A 24,436-nucleotide genomic window follows, 5' to 3' on the forward strand; every position below is an offset into this window, starting at 1 on the left:
CAATTATAAGTATAATTATTTGCATTTAAAATTTTGATATATATAGTCGTCGTCTGTGAAACTCGCACTATGGTCATCGTTTAATAACTACAATCGCTTGAAGTTTCGATTGCGTTGCAGTGTAACGTGGTAATTAAATCGAGCAATATTCCGAAAAGCTGTAGTTCGTTATGGCGATTAATTATTAAATATCCTCTCGGCAGAATGTAACACTCGCTGGCAGTTATTAGTTACGAATTGCGAACTACTTTCACAATTAATATCTCTGTATGTTCGCACATGGCCAAGTATTCTGCTATAACAGATGGAACGTGAAAACTAACGGCTGTCGGAAAGATGGAAAAAATGAATGATCCATTTGCGTCAATTATTCGCTGTTATATGTCAAAGTGTTCTAATTCCTTAACGACAGACTTTTCTCTCGATGTTGCGTGAGAATATGAAAAATTATATTGTTAATAAGTCACTCTTATTCCAAAAATAAAATTGAATAGAGAATAGAGAAGTTCGTAAGAGACAATAGAAAATAATTTAAATTAAATAATTGATTTAAAGGTTTCTGTTTTTAACATCTGAATAGTGATTTTTGTGTATATTTTTAGCTACTGAAAATGAATATAAGATTATAAAAATTCCGTCACAGATTTTCAGAAATCAAGGATTCTATTGTTTAAAAAACTGTACAAATAGAAACAATATACAATTTTTTTCTTTTACTTTATAGAATAAAATACATAAAAATCACTATTTTATAGGTACTTAAAATTTATAATAAACAGTTAGGATCGTAGCTTTACAGTGAAAATAATTTTTTTAATTTTTAATGAAAAGACTATTAGGCTCGTAGTCCTTAATTTATTTATGTGATTTTTATCTAATTGGGCCTTGTATTACAGTTAAAGAGGAATTTACTCTTTTATGAACAAATATAGGGCAAAAATAAATTAGAATATTAAAAATACAAAACGTTTACAAGCGTTTTATTAATTTACGTAATATTAATGAATGAAAGAGCTCTCTAAAGGATATTGATTTTGCAACGTATATTTTAAAAAGTGATACGTCTCACTTACATACTTAATGTATATCTTACCTCGCATAATTATACTGGGAAGACGTGCGCAATTACATGGTTGTTCTGCCAGTACATGGGGAGATAAAATGATACGCTATTTGTTGCAAATGAGAATCTCGCTGACGATAATTATATAGGAACTTTCAATTACTCGAACCGCTATAAGCTTCGCAAAATAAAATTTCTTCAGTCGAACTAACCAGAATAATCTATAAAAAGCGTTGTAAAAATTCCGTTCTAAAAAGTCCGCTTTCTCAGACATTTTTACACTTTGGATTATATTTAAAAACATTTTAAATAAACAAAATTATAGGAGATTGCTTTATGTTTTATTCATTTATAATATCGAGTTAATTTACTTTTAAAAATCGGATTTCTTCTTATAATGTAAAATCGAAAGAAAGGATTTAATTTCACATCAAAAAATAAAATGAGATTTTTTTTATAATTTCATGTCACTTTTTAGTAATTAAATTGTTAATAGAGATACATAAACTCAATCCTCAGTGATTCAAAAAATCTTGATTTGGAAAAATTTAAAGACCGTTTAAAGTTAATAATATAAGCTTAATTAATGATTAGCCAATAATTCGAAGTATTTTTATAAGCATCATTATTCTATTTAAAAAAAAAATTGAAATTGAGACGCATTCTATTACGATGAAAAAATCTCGGAATTGTTGTGAAAGTCATATTGTATCTCCGCGAGGGTTCAACTCCTCATGGGTCCGTAAACGATGCCTAATCTCAAGTTCTCTTCAAGAGATATTGCTTCCCTCTGAACGGTCTGTATAAAAACGTAAAAGACGTCCGCTTTGCCGCTTTCCGTCGTGTAATTAATCCGGACCTTGTTGGCTCTGTAGCCGCCCTCCACGACGCTCACGTGGCCTTGCCCGTGGACGGACGCGGCGATCACGCACTGGATGAGCTTGCCCGGTCGAGCTCCGTAGTACATCTCTGCTGTACTGTTCACCGGGAAGTATGACGTGTGGCTCTCCAGCTGGATAACTCGAGACATCACTTCATCCTCGGTAAACTTGTCGCCCTGCATCAGCCACGTAGCTCTACGAAAAGAAGCTCTGGAAAGCGCGCAGGCTGATGACAATTGCAGTCGAGTTTCACTAAAGCCGTTATGAGGCAAGAAACTTTTCCTTTCTTCGGATCGAGTGAGAAGATATCGGAGAGAATTTTCCGTCATTTAATTTCAACGTTAAATCACGAACTATGGGATGGAGATCAAAAGATTTCGAAAGAGCTCTGATCAAATGAAAAATGGAGATTACTTTCTTTTTCGCACTCGTTGGAGCGAGTAGAAACTATGATAGGAGTATATTGGAGCATGTTGGAGTATAATGCGACGCGAACAAACCTTTTAATGCATGGACGAGCAGCGTAGCCTTTTTCTGACAAATCAATCATGAAATATTTTTAACATTTAAATATGAAACATAATTTTTTCTGTAAATATAAAATATCCTTTTTTTTCTTTTTTCGGAAAAAATCTAATTAATTTAAAAAAATATCACCACAAAATCATATTGCAATGTAAAATATATGCGTACGTTACAAAGGATAACTCCAATAAGACTTATATTTTCTTATAAGTTTATGTCGACAGCCACGAAATATCTCTTTAATTTTCAGCGTTAGTAGAAAAATAACATTTTTTTTCTTGAAATAAGTGTACTCACGGTTCGCTTAGTGCAGGATTAGAAATGTAACAGAAGATTAGAAGGTAAATGCGCGTCATCGTTAGTAATTACTGATGTGCGAAAAGAGATTCTGGAGTTAGCTGCCAGTTGATATTAACTTGCTGATGTGGATTGCCTGCTCAATGTTGTGACACTGTTCAGTGTTTTTGGCCCGATGTCATTATCGCGCGCGCGATGATCGTCTTTGTGAGCTAGACAGTAGTAGAGCGTGCACTAAAATTAACGAAGAGGGCACGGTAATAGACTCTGATGTGGGGGCTGCTGTTATGATGATCCCTCCTCTTCGTCTTCTATTGCGCGTCATTTACTAGATAGTATCACTTGGATTATATTCTTTATTTAATTTGGCGCCAGTGGTTGATATCAAATCTTTTATATAAATGGTACATATCGTTAGAGTTAAGTAAATAATAAAAGTAGTACCGTTTCAGTTTTATTTTTTATTTACTACAATAAAAATAGTAATTACTTGGTTTTATAATTCGGTACACATTTTTTCTTTTCGAGGAGTACATAACTCTTTTTTTTACTTTTTCTTAAAAAGGTAATTTTTTTTCCATATACCAATTTATTTACCTCGTTATTCTGTACATATTAAGATACAAGAATTCTTGTTAAATGGGTGAACTTGAATTTCATGAACTTGATCACGAACCTGATCACGAACGAGAACTACATCCATCTCATCGACCTCCGGCCACCACGGCGATGGTATTGCGGTATTGTTCTTCTTTAAAACTAAAGTGACTGAGTGCCATTTGCCTTTTGCGTGCGAACCGGTGCATTCGTTGTTCTTAGCTTCGAACAGCAAGTATTTGAAACGTACTAAAGTATAACAAACAAAAAGCTAAAGATAGCGATTTTTATAACTAAAGATTATTATCATGTACATTGGTGTATGACGTGCCGTAGTGAGAAAATTTGTGACTTGATCAAAATTAACCAATTTCATATTCATATAAATTAAAGGTGAGCAATGTGATCTTCAGGATTAGAACTTGGAAAAAGATCTACGACGCGCGCTTTTATACTTTAATTTCAAGCACAATAGAAGAAATTAAAGAAATTAGTTTACGAAAGTCAAGAGATGAAAAACATGATCCTTACAATTAAAAATTTATTTATCTAATTTTATTGTATAATTATGACTGTGTTCGGGAAACACGCGATCAGCGCTTTTGTATCATTTTATCTTCATTTAACGTAAATCAAAGATGAAATGATACAATAACGCAGATAGCGCGCTAACCGAACGCAGTCAACATTGTAAGATTGGAAGATGGAAGATCGTACCCTAAATTGAAAATAGAAGAAGAAAAATTGTGTTCTAGCATAATTCAATGACAAATTAATTTTATACACTTTCTCGAATTTTTCGCATAAATCTTAAGTGAGTAATGGTTTTCGAATTTAATTTTTCCAAGAAACCGTAAATTCCTTCAAAGTGCGCTTGCTGTATAGCATTCGTTAAGCATTAAGAATTCATCACACGAAACGTTCTGTTTTACGCGACGCAAGTCAGTGATTATCAATCTTGTGTCACTTTTAATACGGTACTCCGATCTCGAATCGTCGGTCACGATCGATGAATGCGTGACATCCGGTGCGACCCGTCGCGACCACACGAAGAATTCGTCAGTATGGTGGCCGAGCTAGCTAGCATTTCCACGGCGACGATCGACGGAAAATCATCGGACCCTGGTAGCACCTCGAAACATCACAAACGACCCAAATGGATTCAAACGGCGACGCGTGAGTCGATCTATAGCGTTCTGGACAGCAACGAGAATATCGCAACGAAAAGTTTTCCTCCGAATGTCCACGGCAAGATCGTACTGATCAGCGCGGTGAAGGACGAACCAAACCAGAAGTTAGAAAACGAGCAATCGGAATTACCATACGTCAGGTTATCATCTGAAAATCAAGCATCGTCGATTCTCGAGGTCGAGGATGAGAACACTCTTTACAGCGTGGTAAGAAAAAAACCGAAGAAAGTGCGGTTGCTAGAAACGCCCTCCGAAGCGAACGAGGAGGTGATTCGACCTATAGATAAGATTCGCGACATCGATCCCAACGAAAGGCACGAGCAGCAGCAACTGGACCATAAAGACGTGTCCAGGCGAGTCGAAGTGAGAAAGTGGCTCTACGACACGCCTAAACAGTCCCCTTCGAATTCGTTGGAAATGTATTTCGATCATTCAGGATACGAGAATACCTGGCCTGATCAGGAGAACTTGGTAGCGTTGCCTCGAGGAGTGGTAGGCCTCGTGGGTCCCTATAGGATATATGGAAACCCTAATGAGAGGAGAGAATATATGCTGCAAGAGGAGGAACTTGTTGAAGAGGTAATGGTAAATTCCGCCAGTAAACAAGTACAAGAAGAAGAGAACAAGGACGAGCATCGTCAGAGGGCGAAATGGAAAATCAGGGAGGACGACGAGGAGACCTTAGTACCGGATATCCGAAATCTGTCCGGTTTCGTGGAAACGAAGACGGATATTGTCAAGATGGAGAATAATGATTGGAAGAACGAACGAGAATCAGTAACGAAAGTGAATAAATCGGATTGTGTCGAAGGGATTCTGTTTGGTAAAGAAGAATGTGCGGTGGATGTACCAGATACGGTATCTGCAATCTCGACAACGTCGATGAAGGAGAAATGGGGTGAGAAAATCTCTTACAATAATCTCTCGCGAGATATTTGCGAATTTTTATAATTTTATGAATATTGAATTATTTATTGCTGAGCAATTAAAATAGAAATACAAATAAATAATATTAATTAAAATAATACACAAATAAGTGAAGAAGGCTATATTCAAAACGGAGTTTAGTATTTAAAAAGATAAATTAAAATATATAAAATTTCCTAGCTCGAGATTGTCAAGCAAAAAACTATAATAAATAAAAAGATCAAAAACACGAGTCAACGATATATGGTAAAACATACTGAATGTACACTGTCGATTGTAACTTTTTTTTTTAGTACTCTTGTTATTGCGAATTATGGATTCTGATTCATCTATTAAAATCTATTATATCGTGGGACTAAATATATAAATAAATAAGTGATTGACAGTTGGTTTCTTCTCTTCTATCGTAGCTCTTGCTTATTTGTAAATTATAATCAGATGCGTTCAAAACGCTGCGAAACTACAAAATCAACTAGACGATAACGGCGTGTAATTCGGCAAAGTAGGTATGTCGTCCACATTCGGTATGCAAGGCAACACGCATCTTACGGTATTGTCCGACAAAATGGACTCGAGTAGCGGTAGATAGTACCAGGTATGCATACACATCGGTCTCTTGATACGTGCGGTTCGTAACTTTGTGAACCAACGATTAGGTCAACATTCGATTAGAACTGCATTTCTATACACTTGCTTGTCTATCCTGCCTGCTTTATTCGAACAACGGTGAATTGTCTTGCTCGAGTCTAAAATTAGATTCTACGGGATGAGAGAGACTCGAACCTTCAGCAGTTCAAAAGAAGATAAACAGGATAGCAATGTTCTGTTTCAGAGAGCAGTAACGTTCTGAAGATATTATTCAGTTTCAACGGTTCTTCTTTTTTAGAGAGAGAGATTTTAGTAAATTTCTTAATTAAAAAAATTAATTCTCTGTGCGTACACTTTAGTTTTTTTTAATTACTCATTTGAAATATTAGATATGGAAAAATATGGAAGATGAAAAGACTTATAACTGGAAATATATGACTCGAAATTTTCGTATACTTCTCTACGTACGCTTCAAAGGATTATGGCTGAGTCATTCTTGACCCGTACTCTATAATCAAAAAGTTTTACATTGCTCTGCATATGAATGTAGCACAGCAGTAAAAAAGCAGCAGTTTTTTCGAGTTTTAGATCTTGTACACTCCTACGATGTAAAGCATTCGGAATATTGTTTGTTTTTCTTTTTGTAAAAGCTCACGTATTAAATCATTATTAAATTTAGTCTCCACAGTGACGTTAAAAAATGAATTAATGATATTGACGATTTTTTGCATTCTCCAAGTATTTCATTGTTCGAGAGTTAAAATGAGTATTCACGTACGCAGCTTTCTAGTCAAGTATAGTTTGTTCTTGCTTTCTTTCGAAAGACCTCTCATTAAATGGTTCGATATGATACACCTCTTCGGCACAGCCGCCATAAAACAACTACGGCAGCATATATCACATGAATCGCGAGCCGCTCACGACTTTCACCATTTTTACGATTTTTACACACCTTGTACCATCCAGTACGATCGGCATTTTACGATCAGTGTTATCGGGATTTCATTATCGCAGCTCTTAATTTTATTCGCTCTTTATTCGTCTCGCTGTTTGTTTCCTATATAAGTTGACCGGTCGAAACTTTTTCTTTTTATGCGAACGCTCGCATTATATCTCCTTGGAGCGATGCGTTGCATTTGAGCGGATGTGGATTTGCATCGAGGAAATTAGAAAGCATGCATATCAAGCGTACATGAGTTATTCCATCGGAATTGACGGGAATACGAAATACGTGATATAACCGCTCCAGGCTCCATTGTCTTCTCATGGATCTCTGTAATTCTTCAACGACTCAGAGGCGTAAAAATCGAGCGCGAGCAAGAGAAAAGATCTATTATCCTTGCACATAACTCTTTTGAGGTCATTCCACTGTGCCATGAATTGTTTTCTCCTCCATGTGTCGCATAGAGAAAAACTTCATTTTGTGATAACATACGATCGATGCGAGCATGAAAAGTGGAGGAATGAGATAATTTTGAATAATGTGCAATATAATTTTACGTAATAATTTTAAAAAGAATTAGACTTGAAAAAAATTCTTGCATTCGGCATTCCGTAAATTCATTTGCGATAGTGACATAAAAACAGGAATATATCAGACAATAATAAGTATTTTATTCGATTTAGATTTTTAATTGGAAAGCAAACTTTGCCGACAACAAAATGTAAAATAATATAAAGTTTAATCCATGCGAATCCTCGTATTATTTACCACGAAAATATTAATGATATTTAAAAAATAAAAATACATACACGATTACATAATTATAAGTCATAAACCACACTCTGCAGATATTAGAAATAACTAATTAGATACCTATCAAGTGCTCGACTGCTCATTAATTAACACACTCGAGTTTATACCGCAATCCTTTCACTAGCGGAAAGTCGATGAAAAGTGATAAGAGAATAGGGGATCTTGTTACAGACAAATTAGCTAATTATCTCGAGATTAAACGTATATGTGGAAGAAACGGATGGGATACTCGAGCACTTCCTCCTCGACTGCTGTGTAACTTACTTTCGTGTTCTACTCCGAGCAACACCATGCCCTGACTCCATTAATCGTCGCATAGCTTCAATCTGTCAGCCATATGACGCCACCGTTACTAAAAGCCTCCTGACAGCCCTCAGTCACTGTTACACATAACTGATTTTCTGCAGTTAGATGATGCAGCTGCATCGCCGAATACCGCCGCCGGCCTGTATACAGTTAACCACTTTTCTCGCAGTACGGCGGCGCAGCGGTGCACTGAACGCGAGTCGCAATTGCATCTGTGCATCTGTATATACGCACGTGCCTTCTATTCGCGAATAATCATATTATACAGTTTCGACTTTTCGACACAGATGTTCTCTCGTCGAACGACTCGATCGCTGGCAATCCACCTAGACATGGTTGCCACAGACCGGGAAAACCGGGAAAACCGGGAAAAGTCAGGGGAAAATGTCAAAAGTCTGGAATTTTGAAATTTGCTCACAATTTCCTTAAATTGCTCTTTTTCCAAATAATTGTTATAATTTTTTAATATTATATCTGACGTTTATAATAGAATACGTTCAAAACTTGCACACTTTAAACGATTTTAATCAAATAATTAAAATTTATATTTTATTCAGTATTTTTATTTGATCGCTCTTTTTCGTAACTGCATTCTTTTTTCCAATACTAATTTATTAATTATTTTTTGTTGGCTTGAATTTACACCCATAATTTTAGTATGCTACCAAGTCTTTTTTGCGTTGTTTTTAATAATAAGGTATAGGCTAGATTTCCTACAACTCTTGACTTTAAATGTGTTAAAATTTACATATTTTATATTGGAAAGTTTTCCATTTTCATCTGGAAAATCTGGAAAAGTCAGGGAATTATAAAATTTATTTTCTGTAGCAACCCTGCTAGATCACTATTAAAGTGCTGTCGCGCGAGTAACGACGATACGCATGGTGATAAATTTGCCCGAACAAATTGTAAAAGCGGTAGCAAATCGCAATAAAGAAGATTCAAATTGAGAAAGAATCGAGGAAGTTCTTACTAAATATTCTTTACGTTATTTTATACGAACGATTATAAATTTGAGATAATTCTCAAAGCATTACTAGACGTTTTCATAACATTTAGCAATCAGTACGTTATCGACACTCTTCAAATAATATACTCTTTTTTTGTTTTAAGTTTCTATCTTGAACTTGTAAGCAATTCCGTTATGACATGATAAAGCTGTCGCGTGTGTGTTTTTACGAGCTGCGCCTCCGATCGTCAACATCTTTACGTAACTCGCGCGAAATAGAATCCGCCGTAATCTTTCAACCTAAATAAAAAGATTAAGCATCCATAAAATCATCGTCATACCGTATCTATGTTTGTCTTTTTTACCATTAATTTACTGCGATAATAAAATCTGCGTCGACGATTGCACGAGGACTTATGCAGCAGTCATTAAAATGCAGTATCGCGTACAAAAATATTTCCTCATTGACGACATGACATGTTATTCGGTCGCAAGATTTCTTGCGGTTCCTGCTTTCGTGTTTTCTTGTAAGCTAGTTCTTTTTATTTATTAATTAGCAGCGAGTATTTATGTGTAATTGCATTTGCACATCTGTTACCTTTAGTGCATCTTTAACGTCAACGATATCGGGCACGACATGTTAAGAAACTTTATGCAAATTGTGTGTACGAATGATAATTATCCATAAATTAAGAAAAAAAGATTATTCTAAAAGAAATTGCTTTTTTTCCCAATTAAATTTCTTCTTAAGCTTTTTAAGCTTTTTTTAATTTTTCTCTAAAGATTTCTAATGTCATTATTGTAATCTCTTTTATTATGACCCGATCGGGTGTCGAAATATATTTGTACTGCTTATCGAATATTAAAAGTTATTGTTTGGGTTGTAGCCCTTCTACTTTATTATTAATAATTTTCTTTAAAGGATTTTTTTTCTTAGTTATCGATTCCTTATACGCTCCCGAAATTTGGCCATTTAAATTCGGGATGCGCTGTATAATAAGTTATATAATAGCAAATAAGTTACGATTTGATCATATAATTTTATTAAATATACATACATTACATGTACAATAATAATAAAATTACATATACGCATGTTATCAAATCGTAATTTACTTCCTTTTAACATTAAAACATGAGTGTTAAAATAGGAAAATTATATAGTATATGATAGATATTATTAAAGTATATTATACAGATACAAAAAGGAGAAATTAGGATATTTAAAATATTAAAAATTATGACATCTAACTCTTTTTGCGTTAAATTTGAAGACCACAAGCAAAACGAACGAAATGTACCCTACGAAGGATTAGATACGTGATGAAACAAGATGAAGTGTACGAATGACAGTAGAGGAAAAAAAGGAATACAAAAAAGTGTACAGTGTGTTCACGGATTAAAATTACAAATTACATCTTCTAGCGAGCGAAATACATTAATTATGAAACGTTAAGTATGACTTATGTAAATAAAAAAAAACGCGTAAAAAAAGTATTTCGTACAAAATGTCACATGCAAAGATGTGGGACGGACGACGAAAGTGGAACACAAGAGAATTTATGAATTTTGTGGAGAAGAAACTGTTTTTATCTTCTTGTATGTGTATATCTCTTTCACCAGCGTTTATTTTCACAACATGAAATATTTTCTTAATAAAGTTGCATTAACCGCAATATTTTTACATCTACGGAATTGATTAATGTTCTCGAGATCTCATCAATATGAAAGTATTAATATATAAAAAAATGTAATATAATGATAGTAACATAGTAATAAAGTTAATTAAAAATAACTTTTGAAACTCTTCAGTTTTCGATCATACATCCTGAAACATTCTGAACGTTTTGAAGGCGAAACATTATTTAACTTTCTCTACATTATCCAAAGAATCATCTCGATAATTTCAGTCTTTATCGAACAAAAGAAATCGCAGTAAACGATTGTATCATTATTTGCGTTAATCCGCAATCGACCGATTATTCGATTCGATTCTCATATTGTGTGAAGTAAATGTAAATGTCAACATTACCTCTTCTTTATAACCATAACTGTTAGACGGAGTAATTGACAGATAATGACTTGACATTAGACACGGAAAATGCTGTTAAACGTTAAAGAGCTGACGGATCAATGTTATATATCGTTAATGGACCGATACACTATCACGCATCAGTCATTATCATCACTGATAATTCGCAGATGCCAGGTGGTAGTTGCTGCTGGTGGTGGTGTCTTCTTCTTTGCCTCGTAACTACTTATAATAGACCAGCTATAATAGACTTATTACGCGTAATCGCGGCGGCGGCTTGTCTATTAGGAGGATCATTATAGGAAACTTCGCGACAAATTAATCTCAGCAATTTGCTCTGGCCGCTGCGCATCAAGGGCGCATCGCGTCTAATAGTTCTAATACCCTGATACTCAGATGATCATGATGGAATATTCCTCGGGCGCGTGAATTTAACCCTTCACCTTAGAACGGATCCTTCCGCGCTCCAGGTCGACGATTAACCTCTTGCTTTCTCGGGTATTATTGGCGTGTACTAACGAGGGTGATTAGTGTATTTTACACAGAAAACAAACGCAAAAATTTTGAGGGGATTCATTAAATTTGCACCGTTAGGCCGGAATACACAGACACAGTCGATTATAGCGGTTCACGCAAGACCAAGCGTTTACAACTGGGTTTTATAACTAGATATTGACTAATGGTGATCTGTGTGAACTGTAAATAATACTTGCGTTCCAGTTAATTATTCTATTCGTTCTGTCTTCGATTTTTACATATTTTTTATTAATACGTACTTCAAAATATTATACATTCTGAGAGTGTCATTTTGAGTATTATTTTTTCCAATGTAGATTCTATCCTGTCCATTTCAACCAATGTAGGTTATTAATTTTAACCTTTTAATTCTTAGAACTAGAAAAAGATGAAAAGTAAGTTGAGCCAAGATTAGAGTTAATCTACAGTGGTAGAAGACAATTGTTGGCACTACCGCGAGTTAAACGTCGATTAGCTTAACCGAAGATTGATGAAAGAGGCCCTAATATATTCCAATATATTGAAGAAGAAAAACTAGTAAAAAATGTTTCCGTGGCAGATTGTTGCTTCGCAGTCTTTTTTCGCGCAATGTTTCGCTTAAAACACTGTCAAGTCACCCTCATCGGATGCACCGAAGCGCGAGCGTAAGTGAGTCACAAGAATAGCGGAACCTTCGGCAGGATGGCCTGTTCGATTTGAAGAGCGACACGAGCGATGCCCCCCAAGGCGCTCGCTATCTTCTCGACATTCTCGCTAGATAGTAAAATAAAAGCAACGTGTGCTCGAGAGTACGCGATCGTATTGATGGATGCTGCGAAATGAGGCTACGAGAAAATCGCATCATCACCGTCATCATCCGAGCCACCACCACCTGCCATCGTCTGTGCACCGTTCGATATCCCCAAAAGAGTCGATGCTCCTTCGAGAGCGCAGCCGAGTTACCTGCGCCACTTGGTACCGCGTTATCCTCACGTGCACTTCTCGTTATTCGTTGTTCGTCATTCGGTTGCAACGTTCTAGCGAGAGCTAAGTGATGGACGACAATGCCGCTGACGATCCGTCACTACGATAGTTTCCTCCTAACGAACGTACAGGTAAACCTTTCGATGGCGCCTTCTGGAATTAGCGCAATCTAGGATAAGATTTGCCCATCAAAATCAAATTGCTTTGTTTCCGTAAAGATTATTTAGAGAGTTTCTTCTTTCATTTAGATCGATTAGAGTATCAAATTTTATGTTTTATTCATGACTATTTTAATTAAGAATTTACGTCGATTTACATATTCAAGTCCCATTTTGCTCGATCCCGAATTGTTTCGTTGTTCGATTTCTAAATCTAACTCAAGCTGAGTTTGAAGCGAGATATTGTGCTTATTTTTTCTAATATAGGAATTCTTATTTAATTTAAGTTAAAATAGATTTATTTTACAATGGTGTGTCGAAAATCCACAGACATGGAAATAATTATTTTTTTAAATAATTAATTTGAAAATAGCAAGTTGCTAAATTCTTTTCACGAGAGATTAGAATTTTTAAGTATTATAAATGGTACTTTTCAAGTACTGACTTAGACGCTTAGAATATCGTGAATGTACCGTAATACCGCAGACAGCGCGTCTATATAACTGTTCCTCTTGATCATTCAAGTTTAAACAGTGATTGACTTTAAATCTGTTTAGAAAAACGCTGGCTATTATAACATCGTCGTAACTCTGTGTGTGTGCGTGTGTGAGATGCAACTTACAACTTTGTAGTATACGTGCTGACGTATGACTACTTTGTGTCCTAATTTGCTTTTGGACCGCCTAATATGTGTGAGATCTTACAACTTTGTAATATATGCGCTGTACGATTACATTGTACTTTACGTCCTAATTTGCTTTAGGACCACCTAAATTGAATTTTTATAAATAAAAATCACAAGTAAAATACGATCCGTTAACTTGGTCAACAAATAATTAATCAAAATCTTTTTTCGAACGTCATATGGCCTTATCGATTCGATAAATCTCGAGGGAATTATAAAAATGATGAACCTTGCGGGACTCGTGTCGCTATAGATGATGATTGTCACTGTTGATGAAGCGCGATAAGAAAGAAACATTTCTTCAATCGATGCTTAAAGCCGGTACTATATAAGATGCAGAACGTGGATTGCAGGTTGCAAGCTTGCATCCAAGCCAATCCGATGCATCAATTTTAAAAGTGACGCTTCGAGATATTGGCCGGATGCAACAAATTTGCAATCTGCGTCTTATGTTGAACCGGCTTAATATGCCACAAGTGCGAATAGTACTTACTGCAGGCGCACGGCAAATACATAGCAATTTGCGCTACGTAATGATACTAATTTCACCGATTCCATGGAATTAGGGTTATGCTGCACTAATGCTATATCCTTTCTGTGAGACCAATTGCATGCAATGTTTTTTCTATTTGAGTTCATATGCACAGTTTCACGCGGTTTAACTTTGTACTTGGTGACAAAATCGATTTGATACGCGAATGATTTTTGCCTTTATTTGTGCGTTGGTTTCTTAAAAAAGATTTCTCTTTATCTTCAAAATGCACTCTAGATACATTACCGGCCAAAAGTGTAAAAACACACAAAATTTGAGACTAGTCCAATAAAACACTAAATACTTAAAAGTTTAATTCATGCCTTATTCAATATTTTTTCATTAATTTGAAAGCAAATATATATTTTTAACATAATTAATTAACATAATACTGTATAATTTTAAAATAATGGACTATGGTTTGTTTTAAAAGCTGAAAGAGTTTCCTATCATAAAATAAATGAACTTATAATTAGATTACTCAGATTTAAAAAAAAGTAATTGAATATAAAAGTGGCTATTTTGACGAAAAAAGTACCTAATCCTCTTTACTGTTTTTCTTATAGTAAAAAATTTTGTAAAAAATACTTTTTAAAAATTATTTTTCATTTCATTATAAAGCAATGAATAAAATAATAAAAATATGTTAAATTATAATGTACATATAAGTTTGATTTTATTCCATATAGCAGACATTTTTAATTAATGGTTCAAAACTTTTTCGGCAATGCATATCAATAAATAGGATTGCCACAGACCTGGAAAACCGGGAAAATCGGGAAAAGTCAGGAAAATTTCAAATTCATTTTCTGTAGCAACCCTGAATAAAGATACGATCATTTGAATAATTCACTGAAATAAAAAATACATTAAAAGAATAATTCTTTTGTTTACTTGTAAAAAAAATAGATACATATAATGATATTTACATGAAGAAATTTTCTAATACACAGAGTATGAGTGTGAGAATATTCCTCTATAAGCATCACCGTCATTAAGCGGACTAAGCTTTTGTAAAGAATCCATCGCGAAACATTGTTGCCAAGGTATACTCACGGTGTCTTCTGTACCTTTCACCTCTTCAATCTCTTTTGGCGTCCTTTGTATTAGCTCGCGCCAATGCACCATCATCGCGTCATTCTCGAATCAAACACATGTCTCTGTTCCGGGATGTACGATGATCTTCAAGCTCGTTAACCGCGCGACGAGTGACGCTTTTAGCCAGCTGTCGCATGCGTTGACTCTTGACTCGTGACTTTCTCGCTGCAATTTGTATTACGCGCGATACGAACGAGGATTCTGCGTGCAGCAGAGATGCATCGCATGGCATCGGCAACCGGGACGAGGAAGAAGGAACGAAGTAACGTTGATCTTTTCGAAGGATTGTAGTGCGTCAAGAGTGTGCATGTGCATGCGTTCTGCCGCGGACTTGCGTTCGCGGAAGTAACGGAACGAATCGAAGAGGAGCTTATTAACTAGTCTCGATGGTCTCGAGTACAACCGCCACTTATTATTATGCGCACTATAATTGTTATATCCTGTTCGTTGCGGATCACTATCTGATGCCAATGTCGATCTCCGTTCCAAATAGGCCATCAAAAGCATTACTCGCTTAGAATTTAGCCTCGATACTCGATTACTTTATTAAGCAATTTATTATGTGAAAGCGAATCCTTATCAACACTCTACAGAATGTCATAATTCTTTAAGCTTCATTAAGTATCTATCGCGAGAATTAGTACACGAAATATCGTATGCACTTTTGAAACGACGGGAGATAAAAGAAAAATCGAGGCTAATTGGAACCTTAGTTTAATAGCTATTTCGAAATATTATTTTTTTATCATGCACATAAATATTGTTTCACTCGTTGAAATAATTACATTTTCCCCAGCAGAATTGAAATCGAATTAACGAATGGAACAAGTAATAATTTTATAGAAATAAAACTAATAGAAATAATATAGTTGTATATTAATATACCTTTTAATCTTATCGTTAAAAGCTTTCTAATTTGTCTGAAAATGTCTCAATCGCATCATGAGACTGTACACTTTAATTACAAATTGTAATTTAAATTAAATAGAGAAAACGATTACGACACGTAATAAAACCGTTTTACATTTTTTCAAGAATTAAATAATTGTTTGTCGGATTAATGTTACGAGTAATGACACCCTGAAAGAACAAATTGGCTGCTGCAGTAAATTAGATGGTAAAATATGTCATAGTATTTTTAATTGGTTGCAGCAGTCAACTTTTGGTTGCGCAACCAAAAATTGGCTGCTGCAACCAATTAAAAATGCCATATTTAGTCAATCTTTCCTTTCAGTGTAATTTTAGGTGATTTGTTCACGACAACATTTGTTTGTAATTATTTCATTTGTTAAGTAAAACGTACATTTCGTAACATACATATTTCATTAAAAACTAGAAAAATGATTTCTATACAGAATTGCGTAAACGGAAAATCCGGTGCGAACGTGTTAAATAAAATATGTCGCAATCGACATATTTCGCGACGTGAAATTACGTTAGTACTACGCGAACAATATAATAATTGTAAATTTATAAATAACTACATACATATAATGGAACCGCGCGTGATGAAGAACTTGCTGGTTTCGCCGTCATTAATTACACGGCACTACACTCACGGTAATTGCTAGCTATTTAACGCGCCGGAGAGCCGAACTTTTACTTGAAGAAGCCGCGTACGTTCTGGCAGGACTCAATGGAACAGCTTTTATTGTGTGTATTGTGTAGCTCCAACTACGCAACATCGCACGCGCCAGCTGTCTTAATTATTTCAAAAGCGTTTCCCTTTGCATGCATGTCACGTTTTATCGCTGATCTATTATGACAAAAGAATATAATATCCCTATATAAGAAAATCGTTCTGTACACAGATTGAAGACATAAGATTGAACGAGTAATCGCTCGCTTGACAAATGCAAATCTTCTCGCATTCATGAATCAATATATTAAATAACACATACATTTGTATGCATCGTTCGATGGTGTTGAAATGATTCATAAACTCGAATTAAAAAAGAATTAAGAGATGTAATCTATAATTATGACACAATAGAGACATGAAAAAAATTAATTATGCTAATTAAATTGAAATTATGGAGATTTTCGACTGAACACCTTTTAAAATTCGAGCAGTAAGATTGATTCGGACTTTCAGTATTGTATTAGCATACATAAATACATCGATGAGAGATCAATCAATATTTCAGTATATTATTCTGTTCTACATAGTGCGACTTTCTCGTTTCGAATTGGAATAACAGGTGCCGAACGTGATGATTCCTTGGTAATCCTTAACAATTTACGAGCAAGGGAGATGTACAAATCCGTGACTATACTTGACGCCGCGGGCACTATCGCCACAGAAATAGACGTATAAATTCTTTCAGCGAAAGTTACACACATTTCTCCGGCGACCCGGCAGGCCAAAGAAAGAAAGTAGCGAGAAGAAGCGGGGTTCTACTTTTCCGGCTGCTGCGCGTATCAGCCAAATATTGTATACCTATATACGAATGCGCGTTTCTTACATTTCTCTCTCCTATCTTTCCACAGCGAGCAATGAGCAGCACGACAAGGACAGCCTAAACGAGACCGGAAGTACAACAGGTGGCACCGTGGAGGGCGCGCCGAGTGGTGGCCCCAGTAGGGGTGACAAGACCAAGGACAAGGAAGACCATGCATCCGCACAGGCATCCACCTCGGCGCCACCGACCAGATCCTTGGTCTCCAGAATCCTGGCGAGGGCACGCTCGCCCGAAGATCTACTAGATCATTCGGAACCCTAGTAAAATCTATCATATATTTTCATCTCATTATATAGATACAGTGAGAGCAAAAAGCATTCGTACAAGGAAATTTGTTGGAAAAAAAGCTTTATTTGTAGAAAATTAACATTAATTAGCAATTTTATACAATAAATACATTCTGTTCTAACATAATTAAACAATCTTTATGAATACATTGTTATTAAACATCGAATCGACGTCAAATTCATATTGAAATCATCGTATGTATATCGATTCGACATCAATTCATTTTCCGCTGAATAATATTTACTTTTTAAATTCTTTTCTTTATTGGAGCGTGTTTATTTTGTATGTATACTGAAAAATTTTACGTTTGATTCCCTTCTCTATTTTTATTTTATCTTAATTTTCGATTTGATCCAAGTATTATTAGAATTAAATGTAGCGATGATCTTAGGTAATACATGCCTATCTTAGTTAGGTAACTGTATTCAATAGTCTACATTAAGCGTTACTTTTTTTGCTGACAATGAGTTCAACATTGAAAACTGATAGTCAGATTCAAAACAGGAAATATTTCTAAACATTAATTAAAGATATAAGACCTTTTTGAATATTTACAATGCAAATGTAACTATCCATGTAACTATTTACAAACAGTAAATAGGCTATATATAGTACAGTCGATCTTAGGTAATTCTCAAAGAGATTTTGATTGCTAATTTTGAATTTATATTTTGTGTCACAGCTCGCAATTATGGGTGGTTCTCTCGAACGTGTATGGCGAGTTGATCGTTGTGTTAACGTTGGCGGTATGCTTGGCCGAGGTCATGGACACGCCTGTGCCTTTGCTCAGCTTGCAGGTACAAGTGATCGAACTTGTTCGACCGGATCCCATAAATAAGTCATCTTATCGCGGATACCGCATTTGCCAAGAAAGCGAGTGTACTCTGGGATAACATGCAACGCATCCAAGTCTCGAAAGTAACGTTCGTGATGTCGGACTTAGAATTATCGTACCGTTACTTCACATAATCTGGGGAAAGTCCGAGTGTCGATTGGACAGCCTTGAACTAAAAACTCATTGATTCAGGATTCCTACGGAAAATGCTAGGATCCCATTGCAATGAATAATAATTAATTGCTCGTTTATATATATATTTTTTATCACATAATATCCACAGTTTGTAGAAAGTGGACTTGATTAAAAACATTCAAAAAGATTATCTACATCGTTTTGGAAGTGTCACACGATGCAGTTATTTAATAAAATCTGCAGTGTCATTTAAATTGATTTAATCTGAAGCTCAATTAACAAAATTTTCCATTTTATCATAACATATTATATTTGATTTAGATTTACTAACGAATCTTCCGTTAAAACGATTAATCTTTCATTTGCGTAATTTTAAAGCACAATCTTGAAAATCATATCCTCGCTTTAATCTCTGAAAGCACTTTTAATGTAAAAAATAAGAGACAATTGTGCTTTATATACTGAGAATATTGCCGGTATTAGAACTACATACATAATAGAATTTATCAGGATTAAAACCGCGTAGCGGTTCAACGTATATATATCAGAACTATGTCAAATAATCTCTACTGAAACGGGTATTTGTAATTGTGCACGCTACGAGATTACGAAGAGCTTATTCACATAAATTACAGATCAGGAAGAAACGTAGATGAAACGGTACGTCAACAAGTTTCAAGATAACCAGTTTGCTACGTTTATCAGTCCAATGACCTTTTCCGCGCAGGTGGTCCCCCCCGCGTTTAAAGATACTCCAAATCATATTCCTAGTATTTGTGTTCTGCATAACGGGCACGTTCGCCACTACACGAAGTAAACACAACTGTGTCTCTTTCAGGGTGTATTTCTCATGTACCTTTACGTGGGCAGCATCGCAGTCATCATCGGCATTTACATATGGGTACTGGTTGACAGCTGCGGCAGCTTAAGTCGAGGTGGTAACGGACTCGGAGACGCGGAACTCGGTGGCGCGTCACTTACCAGATTCGGATCATTAAAACGGGCACACATCTCCAGAGCCAGAACGGCGCCAACCAGTTTTTATATACGAGTCGGAGCGCTTTGTAAGAGATAGTGTTAATCCACTTAAAGAATACTGGCACGTAGTTTCGAAATTATTTCGTACTTTTATTTATCATGAAATTTTAGCTTTAATAGTCGACGGAAATCTAATTCGGCGTTTGTTACAAATATAATTTTATATTTATTTAGAGAATATATTTATTCTTATTGTTGCTAGATTTTGCTCCGCGTTAGAAAATTATCAAGTAAATGTCATAATCTAGCGTGTATGTTTTCAGTGTTCGGTCTGGCGACGCTGGTCTTCAACGGTCTAGAGATGGCGATGCACTCGATGATGCAGGGTGCCGAGTGCTTGACCGACGTCATCTTTGTGCATCCGGTGCTGCACGGCTTGTTCACCTTCTTGCAGATGCACTTTCTCTTTGTAAACTCGCAGGCAAGCATCAGTCTTACGTTAATTACATTACACCCAGTGCCGAGCTCGTGGCTAGACAATGCGTGAACGCGTTTCTTCGTTGCGCTCTGATGCGTTGACGGCTACGTATCGCTAACATCATCATATATCGCGTTCGAATCTAAACGAAGGATTTTTCAAGATTAAAGCTTTATTGTGTCTTTACTTGTTATCGCTTTGTTTTTTAGGTACTCGTAGAACGCTTCGGTCTTGCAGCCAGATTTGGCTTCACGCACCTCGCAGCTACAAATGTCGCGGTCTGGGCGCGTCTGGTGATTTGGGATACCGCGCAAGAATGGACTTACTTTGTACACTTGGCGCAACACGAACAGCAAACATCCGTATCTCCCTTGAGTCTTCGAGGATTCCCGGGATCCTTGACAAGACAATCGCGGGATCTTATAGGTATAGATTTCATTCTTCTTACTTTGGCGAATAAGTTTTTCTAAAGTAATTATACAATGTTACTCATATATATATATATATACATGTATGACCTATAATCGAAATCATCACCTTATTTCAGATGATTCTGTAGCAAAAGCAAGCAATTTCAAACCCTATCAACCTATTTCGAACGAGCAAATCTCACAAGTAATTGCGCTACAAGAATGCTTGAACACTAATACCTTGGGACAGCTGTGGACTTCAAGCATGCCTTTCTTATATCCTTTTATTGTACAATTTAGGTACGTATTATATTAAATATTAGCCTCGACTAAAATTATTTAATTCAATAATTTAATATTTAATTCATTCATCAATAAAATACACACATCAAGGATGTTTGTGAATGTACGCGGATATATATGTCATATTTATTGTTAATCGATTACGCATCATCAAGAAAAAATAATTAAAAGAAACAATATTTTCAAAAAGCGAGAGAATTCAAATTAAAAAATAAATTTTTTTTTAATTTCCGATAAAAAAGAAATTTCTTGAAAATTTCAGGTTTTCCAGTTTTTTCCAAAATAAACTCTGTACAAATCTAAGTTTTTAATTAAATTTCGATATGAAATTTTTATATTTTTTATTTTTTTTATGGAAGTCTTATTCCCTTTTAGAGGAACTCTCATAATATTCTCCTTTCAGCTTGATCGCCGCAGCGGTGACCTTCGTGATGGGTCAGAACGTCGGTCGGAGTAGATTGATTAAACAAAAATTCCACGGCAGCAAGGACTTAAATAGTCACACCAGAGTAGGTTGCGATGGTTCTAGCAAGGGTCTTTTTCTGGGTATTCTCTGCATGGTAGCTGGTATCGTGGTGATCCTCATCTTCCTCGTCGTGCGAGAGGATGAAAACTTTCCCTCCGCCACATTGTCGTGGCTTACATGCGGCACTCTGATCGGCATACTGACGCTGAGTAGTCTGATGACAGCCAGTGGTCTCGTGCAGGTGCGTCAGATTTCGGTAGTGACACGAGCGCCTGCCGCCCTGGACAACCTTCTGTTAAACGTGTCGCTCTTCGGGGTGCAACTCTACTCCGTCTTCACCATCGTGGTATGCGCTTGTTCACTGGCCATGTCAGATCACGACGAGACAGAGGACACGCGAGTTAGACATATCATGCTGCTGTCAATGTCAATCCTGCAGCTGGTACAGTGCTTCGCGCAGAGCACGCTGATCGCCGAAACGTCACGACGTTCCTGCATAACACGCTTCCAAATGCTGGCAAAACCCGGCCGCCAAGTGATCACTTTCCTATTGTTCAGCAACGCCGTGCTCTGGGCCTTTGATACTGTAATCACGCAAAATTGGCTATCGCAAGAGCTACAGCTTCGATTCTTCGGTGTGCTCGTCTGGGGTGTACTGTCCAGGATCGGACTGCCTCTTCTAATCTTCTACAGGTTCCACAGTTGCGTATTGCTACTGGAGGCATGGAACAAGTGCTACAGAACGCCACGGGGGGAACATCCTCTCAACTGACAACGTGGAATCTCACACAGACTCTCGTGCAGGTTCGTTGGAAGTAGTATAATCAGCAACGATTAAGGTTCTTGACTAGTCAGCACGGCCATATGGGATCGTGACATCATAAGTGAGAAATGACACGTTCAAGTATCTTATCGTTATTGTAAATAAAGAGAATCTGGGTAATAATGAGGTCGCTTTAAAACACTCGTAAAAATAGCCTGAAGCTATTCTTATTCCCCATCCCTAACAAATAATAAATGCCTAGTCATAAAAAGCATGTCAAGTACTCTCAATGTCATGTACCTATTACGACTATTTGATGACTGACGGGTGGGAGAAGGATAGTTTTGGTTAATTTTTACGAGTGTTTTAAAGTGTTTTAAAGCTCATTATTTTGGTTTACTCAAATTTTTTTTACTTATAAACGACATGCAAGAAAGTTTTCGATCGAGGTCAAGTTTGCATTCGAATGCATTCTTTTCACAGCTCTATTTTCCAAATTAAACAGTAAAAACATCTTTAAGTGTTTAAAAAATGGGGACAAGAATAAAACATTTTAATATCATAAAATTAAACACTTCTTTTTCAGTGTATATAGTTTCAATTTCAAGAAATTCTGATTGTTTTCAATTCGTGAGTGTACAATCTTAATTTAAAAAGAAAAAATTAATAAATTAAAGTTTGATTTCTGTGTAACTTTTGAATAAAAATCAATGTTATTTGATAAACTTAATGTCTCTTTTGTTATTTACAAAAAAAAACACATCATGTCAATAGACTGCATTCTGGCTTGCATGAACCTTACCATCCCGGGAGATCAATGCCAATGGAGAAGGAATATGCTTACAAGCGACTACTACGTCCAAATTCGCTGTCGTTGGACGCAATGCATCTTCTCCCCTATGTGGATAGCGCGAGCTGGCTGTACCTGGATCCGAATCCCATTTTTCCCGTACACCTACCGAGTCTGGATTACGACGCATCGTTAACGTCCGAACAGCATCGTCACCACCATCACCATCATTATCATTATCATCACCGCCACCGCGGCTGCCAGAGGAGACATCGTCGAGTACTGAGTGATCCCGGAGGATGGAACGCCGGTATTCGAATGGACGCGACGCGACACCGACGAGTACTCAGCAGTGCCGGTATCGATATTATGCGAGCGTCAATAGAGGAGGCCAATGAAGATAATCTATCGCTCGAGGAGGAGACAAGAGCGTCGACCTTCAGAAAAGTGCCATGGCACCCTAATTTGCATATGCTTAAAATTAGGAGAACGTAACGCAACTAAGTATACGATTGCATCAAAGAACAAAAGCGAATGAATATCTTGAACAAATCTAAAAGAAATCTTGAAAAGATTGAAAGATCTAATCTTTCCAAAACATTTTTAGAATCTTGTATTATTATTTGAAGCTTAATTGTTATTAAGAAGTAAGTGCATGTTAATTTCAAATTTATGATCGTACTGTTGTCATATTGTAAAATTTTTTCTAGTAAACTCTATATAATTCAAAATAAAATAATTATGATATTGCAACCTATTATAAATTGCTTTAAGCATGATGAATATCGTTAAATTGATAATTTACACACAATATACATTCGATACATTTAATGCGTCATTTGCCTCTGCATAATTATGACAGATTTTTATGAGAAATGCGAAAGATATTTCAAGAAAAAAATTTGGACTCAAAAATTGGTGGTGAATCATATTTATTGCTCCAATAACGAAACTTAATTTTACCTAATTTTTATCTAATTTTATCTGAAATAGAACGCTCTTTTGCAATGACCTCTGAGAATGCGATATATCGTTCGATTTCACGTGCAATATTTCTAGATTTTAAGTTCACGCTATAAATAATGTACAAATGATCGTTATAGACGTACGTCGTAGACGACGATAACGACGACGATACATTCCGTCGTCTCTATCGCGAGAGCCATTAGGATTGCATCGCATTCGTGAGAACGATGAGCGATGCAATGCTTTGTACCTTATTAATTAATGCTGAAAGAGTTGTAATTATTATTCGCGAGCGTATATTTTTGTACATATTTATTGCAAATATTTTATATATGGATCTGATACGATAACACACGAAACAGAATTCTTAGTAGAACTCCGTTTGTTACATCTATTTAGAGGTAAGACTCTACTTATTATTGGATATAATCTAAGGAAAGTAATAAAATTTCTTTTATAATAGGTTTTCCCCTCATCCTATATATATATATATATATAT

The 24,436-nt window shown here is 35.9% G+C and overlaps 2 protein-coding genes across 4 annotated transcripts; one reads left to right on the forward strand and one right to left on the reverse strand.

The window, feature by feature from the left end:
* Nucleotides 1-1,662: 1,662 nt before the first annotated feature.
* On the reverse strand, nt 1,663-8,280 carry LOC108758649 (uncharacterized). Of its 3 annotated transcripts, XM_018503692.1 has the most exons (4): nt 8,089-8,280; nt 3,443-3,612; nt 2,767-3,000; nt 1,663-2,139 (listed from the first exon to the last, which is right to left on the reverse strand). In XM_018503692.1, the coding sequence occupies exons 3-4, from the start codon at nt 2,823-2,825 to the stop codon at nt 1,788-1,790; spliced, it is 411 nt and encodes a 136-aa protein (XP_018359194.1). In that variant the 5' UTR covers nt 2,826-3,000; nt 3,443-3,612; nt 8,089-8,280; the 3' UTR covers nt 1,663-1,787. The 3 variants fall into 3 exon arrangements, with proteins under 3 accessions (XP_018359194.1, XP_018359197.1, XP_018359196.1); XM_018503695.1 differs by lacking the exons at nt 2,767-3,000; nt 3,443-3,612; XM_018503694.1 differs by lacking the exons at nt 3,443-3,612; nt 8,089-8,280 and having other exon boundaries at nt 2,767-3,005.
* LOC108758594 (uncharacterized) lies at nt 4,387-23,032 on the forward strand. The gene is made up of 9 exons (XM_018503596.1): nt 4,387-5,451; nt 17,554-17,785; nt 18,496-18,610; nt 19,622-19,847; nt 20,085-20,242; nt 20,449-20,665; nt 20,787-20,949; nt 21,356-22,222; nt 22,956-23,032. Exons 1-8 carry the CDS (start codon nt 4,428-4,430, stop codon nt 22,188-22,190), a joined length of 2,970 nt encoding a protein of 989 aa, XP_018359098.1. The 5' UTR covers nt 4,387-4,427; the 3' UTR covers nt 22,191-22,222; nt 22,956-23,032.
* Nucleotides 23,033-24,436: the final 1,404 nt, after the last annotated feature.

This window comes from Trachymyrmex cornetzi, unplaced genomic scaffold, assembly GCF_001594075.2.
Source record: "Trachymyrmex cornetzi isolate Tcor2-1 unplaced genomic scaffold, Tcor1.1 scaffold16, whole genome shotgun sequence".
Lineage (NCBI taxonomy): Eukaryota > Metazoa > Arthropoda > Insecta > Hymenoptera > Formicidae > Trachymyrmex > Trachymyrmex cornetzi.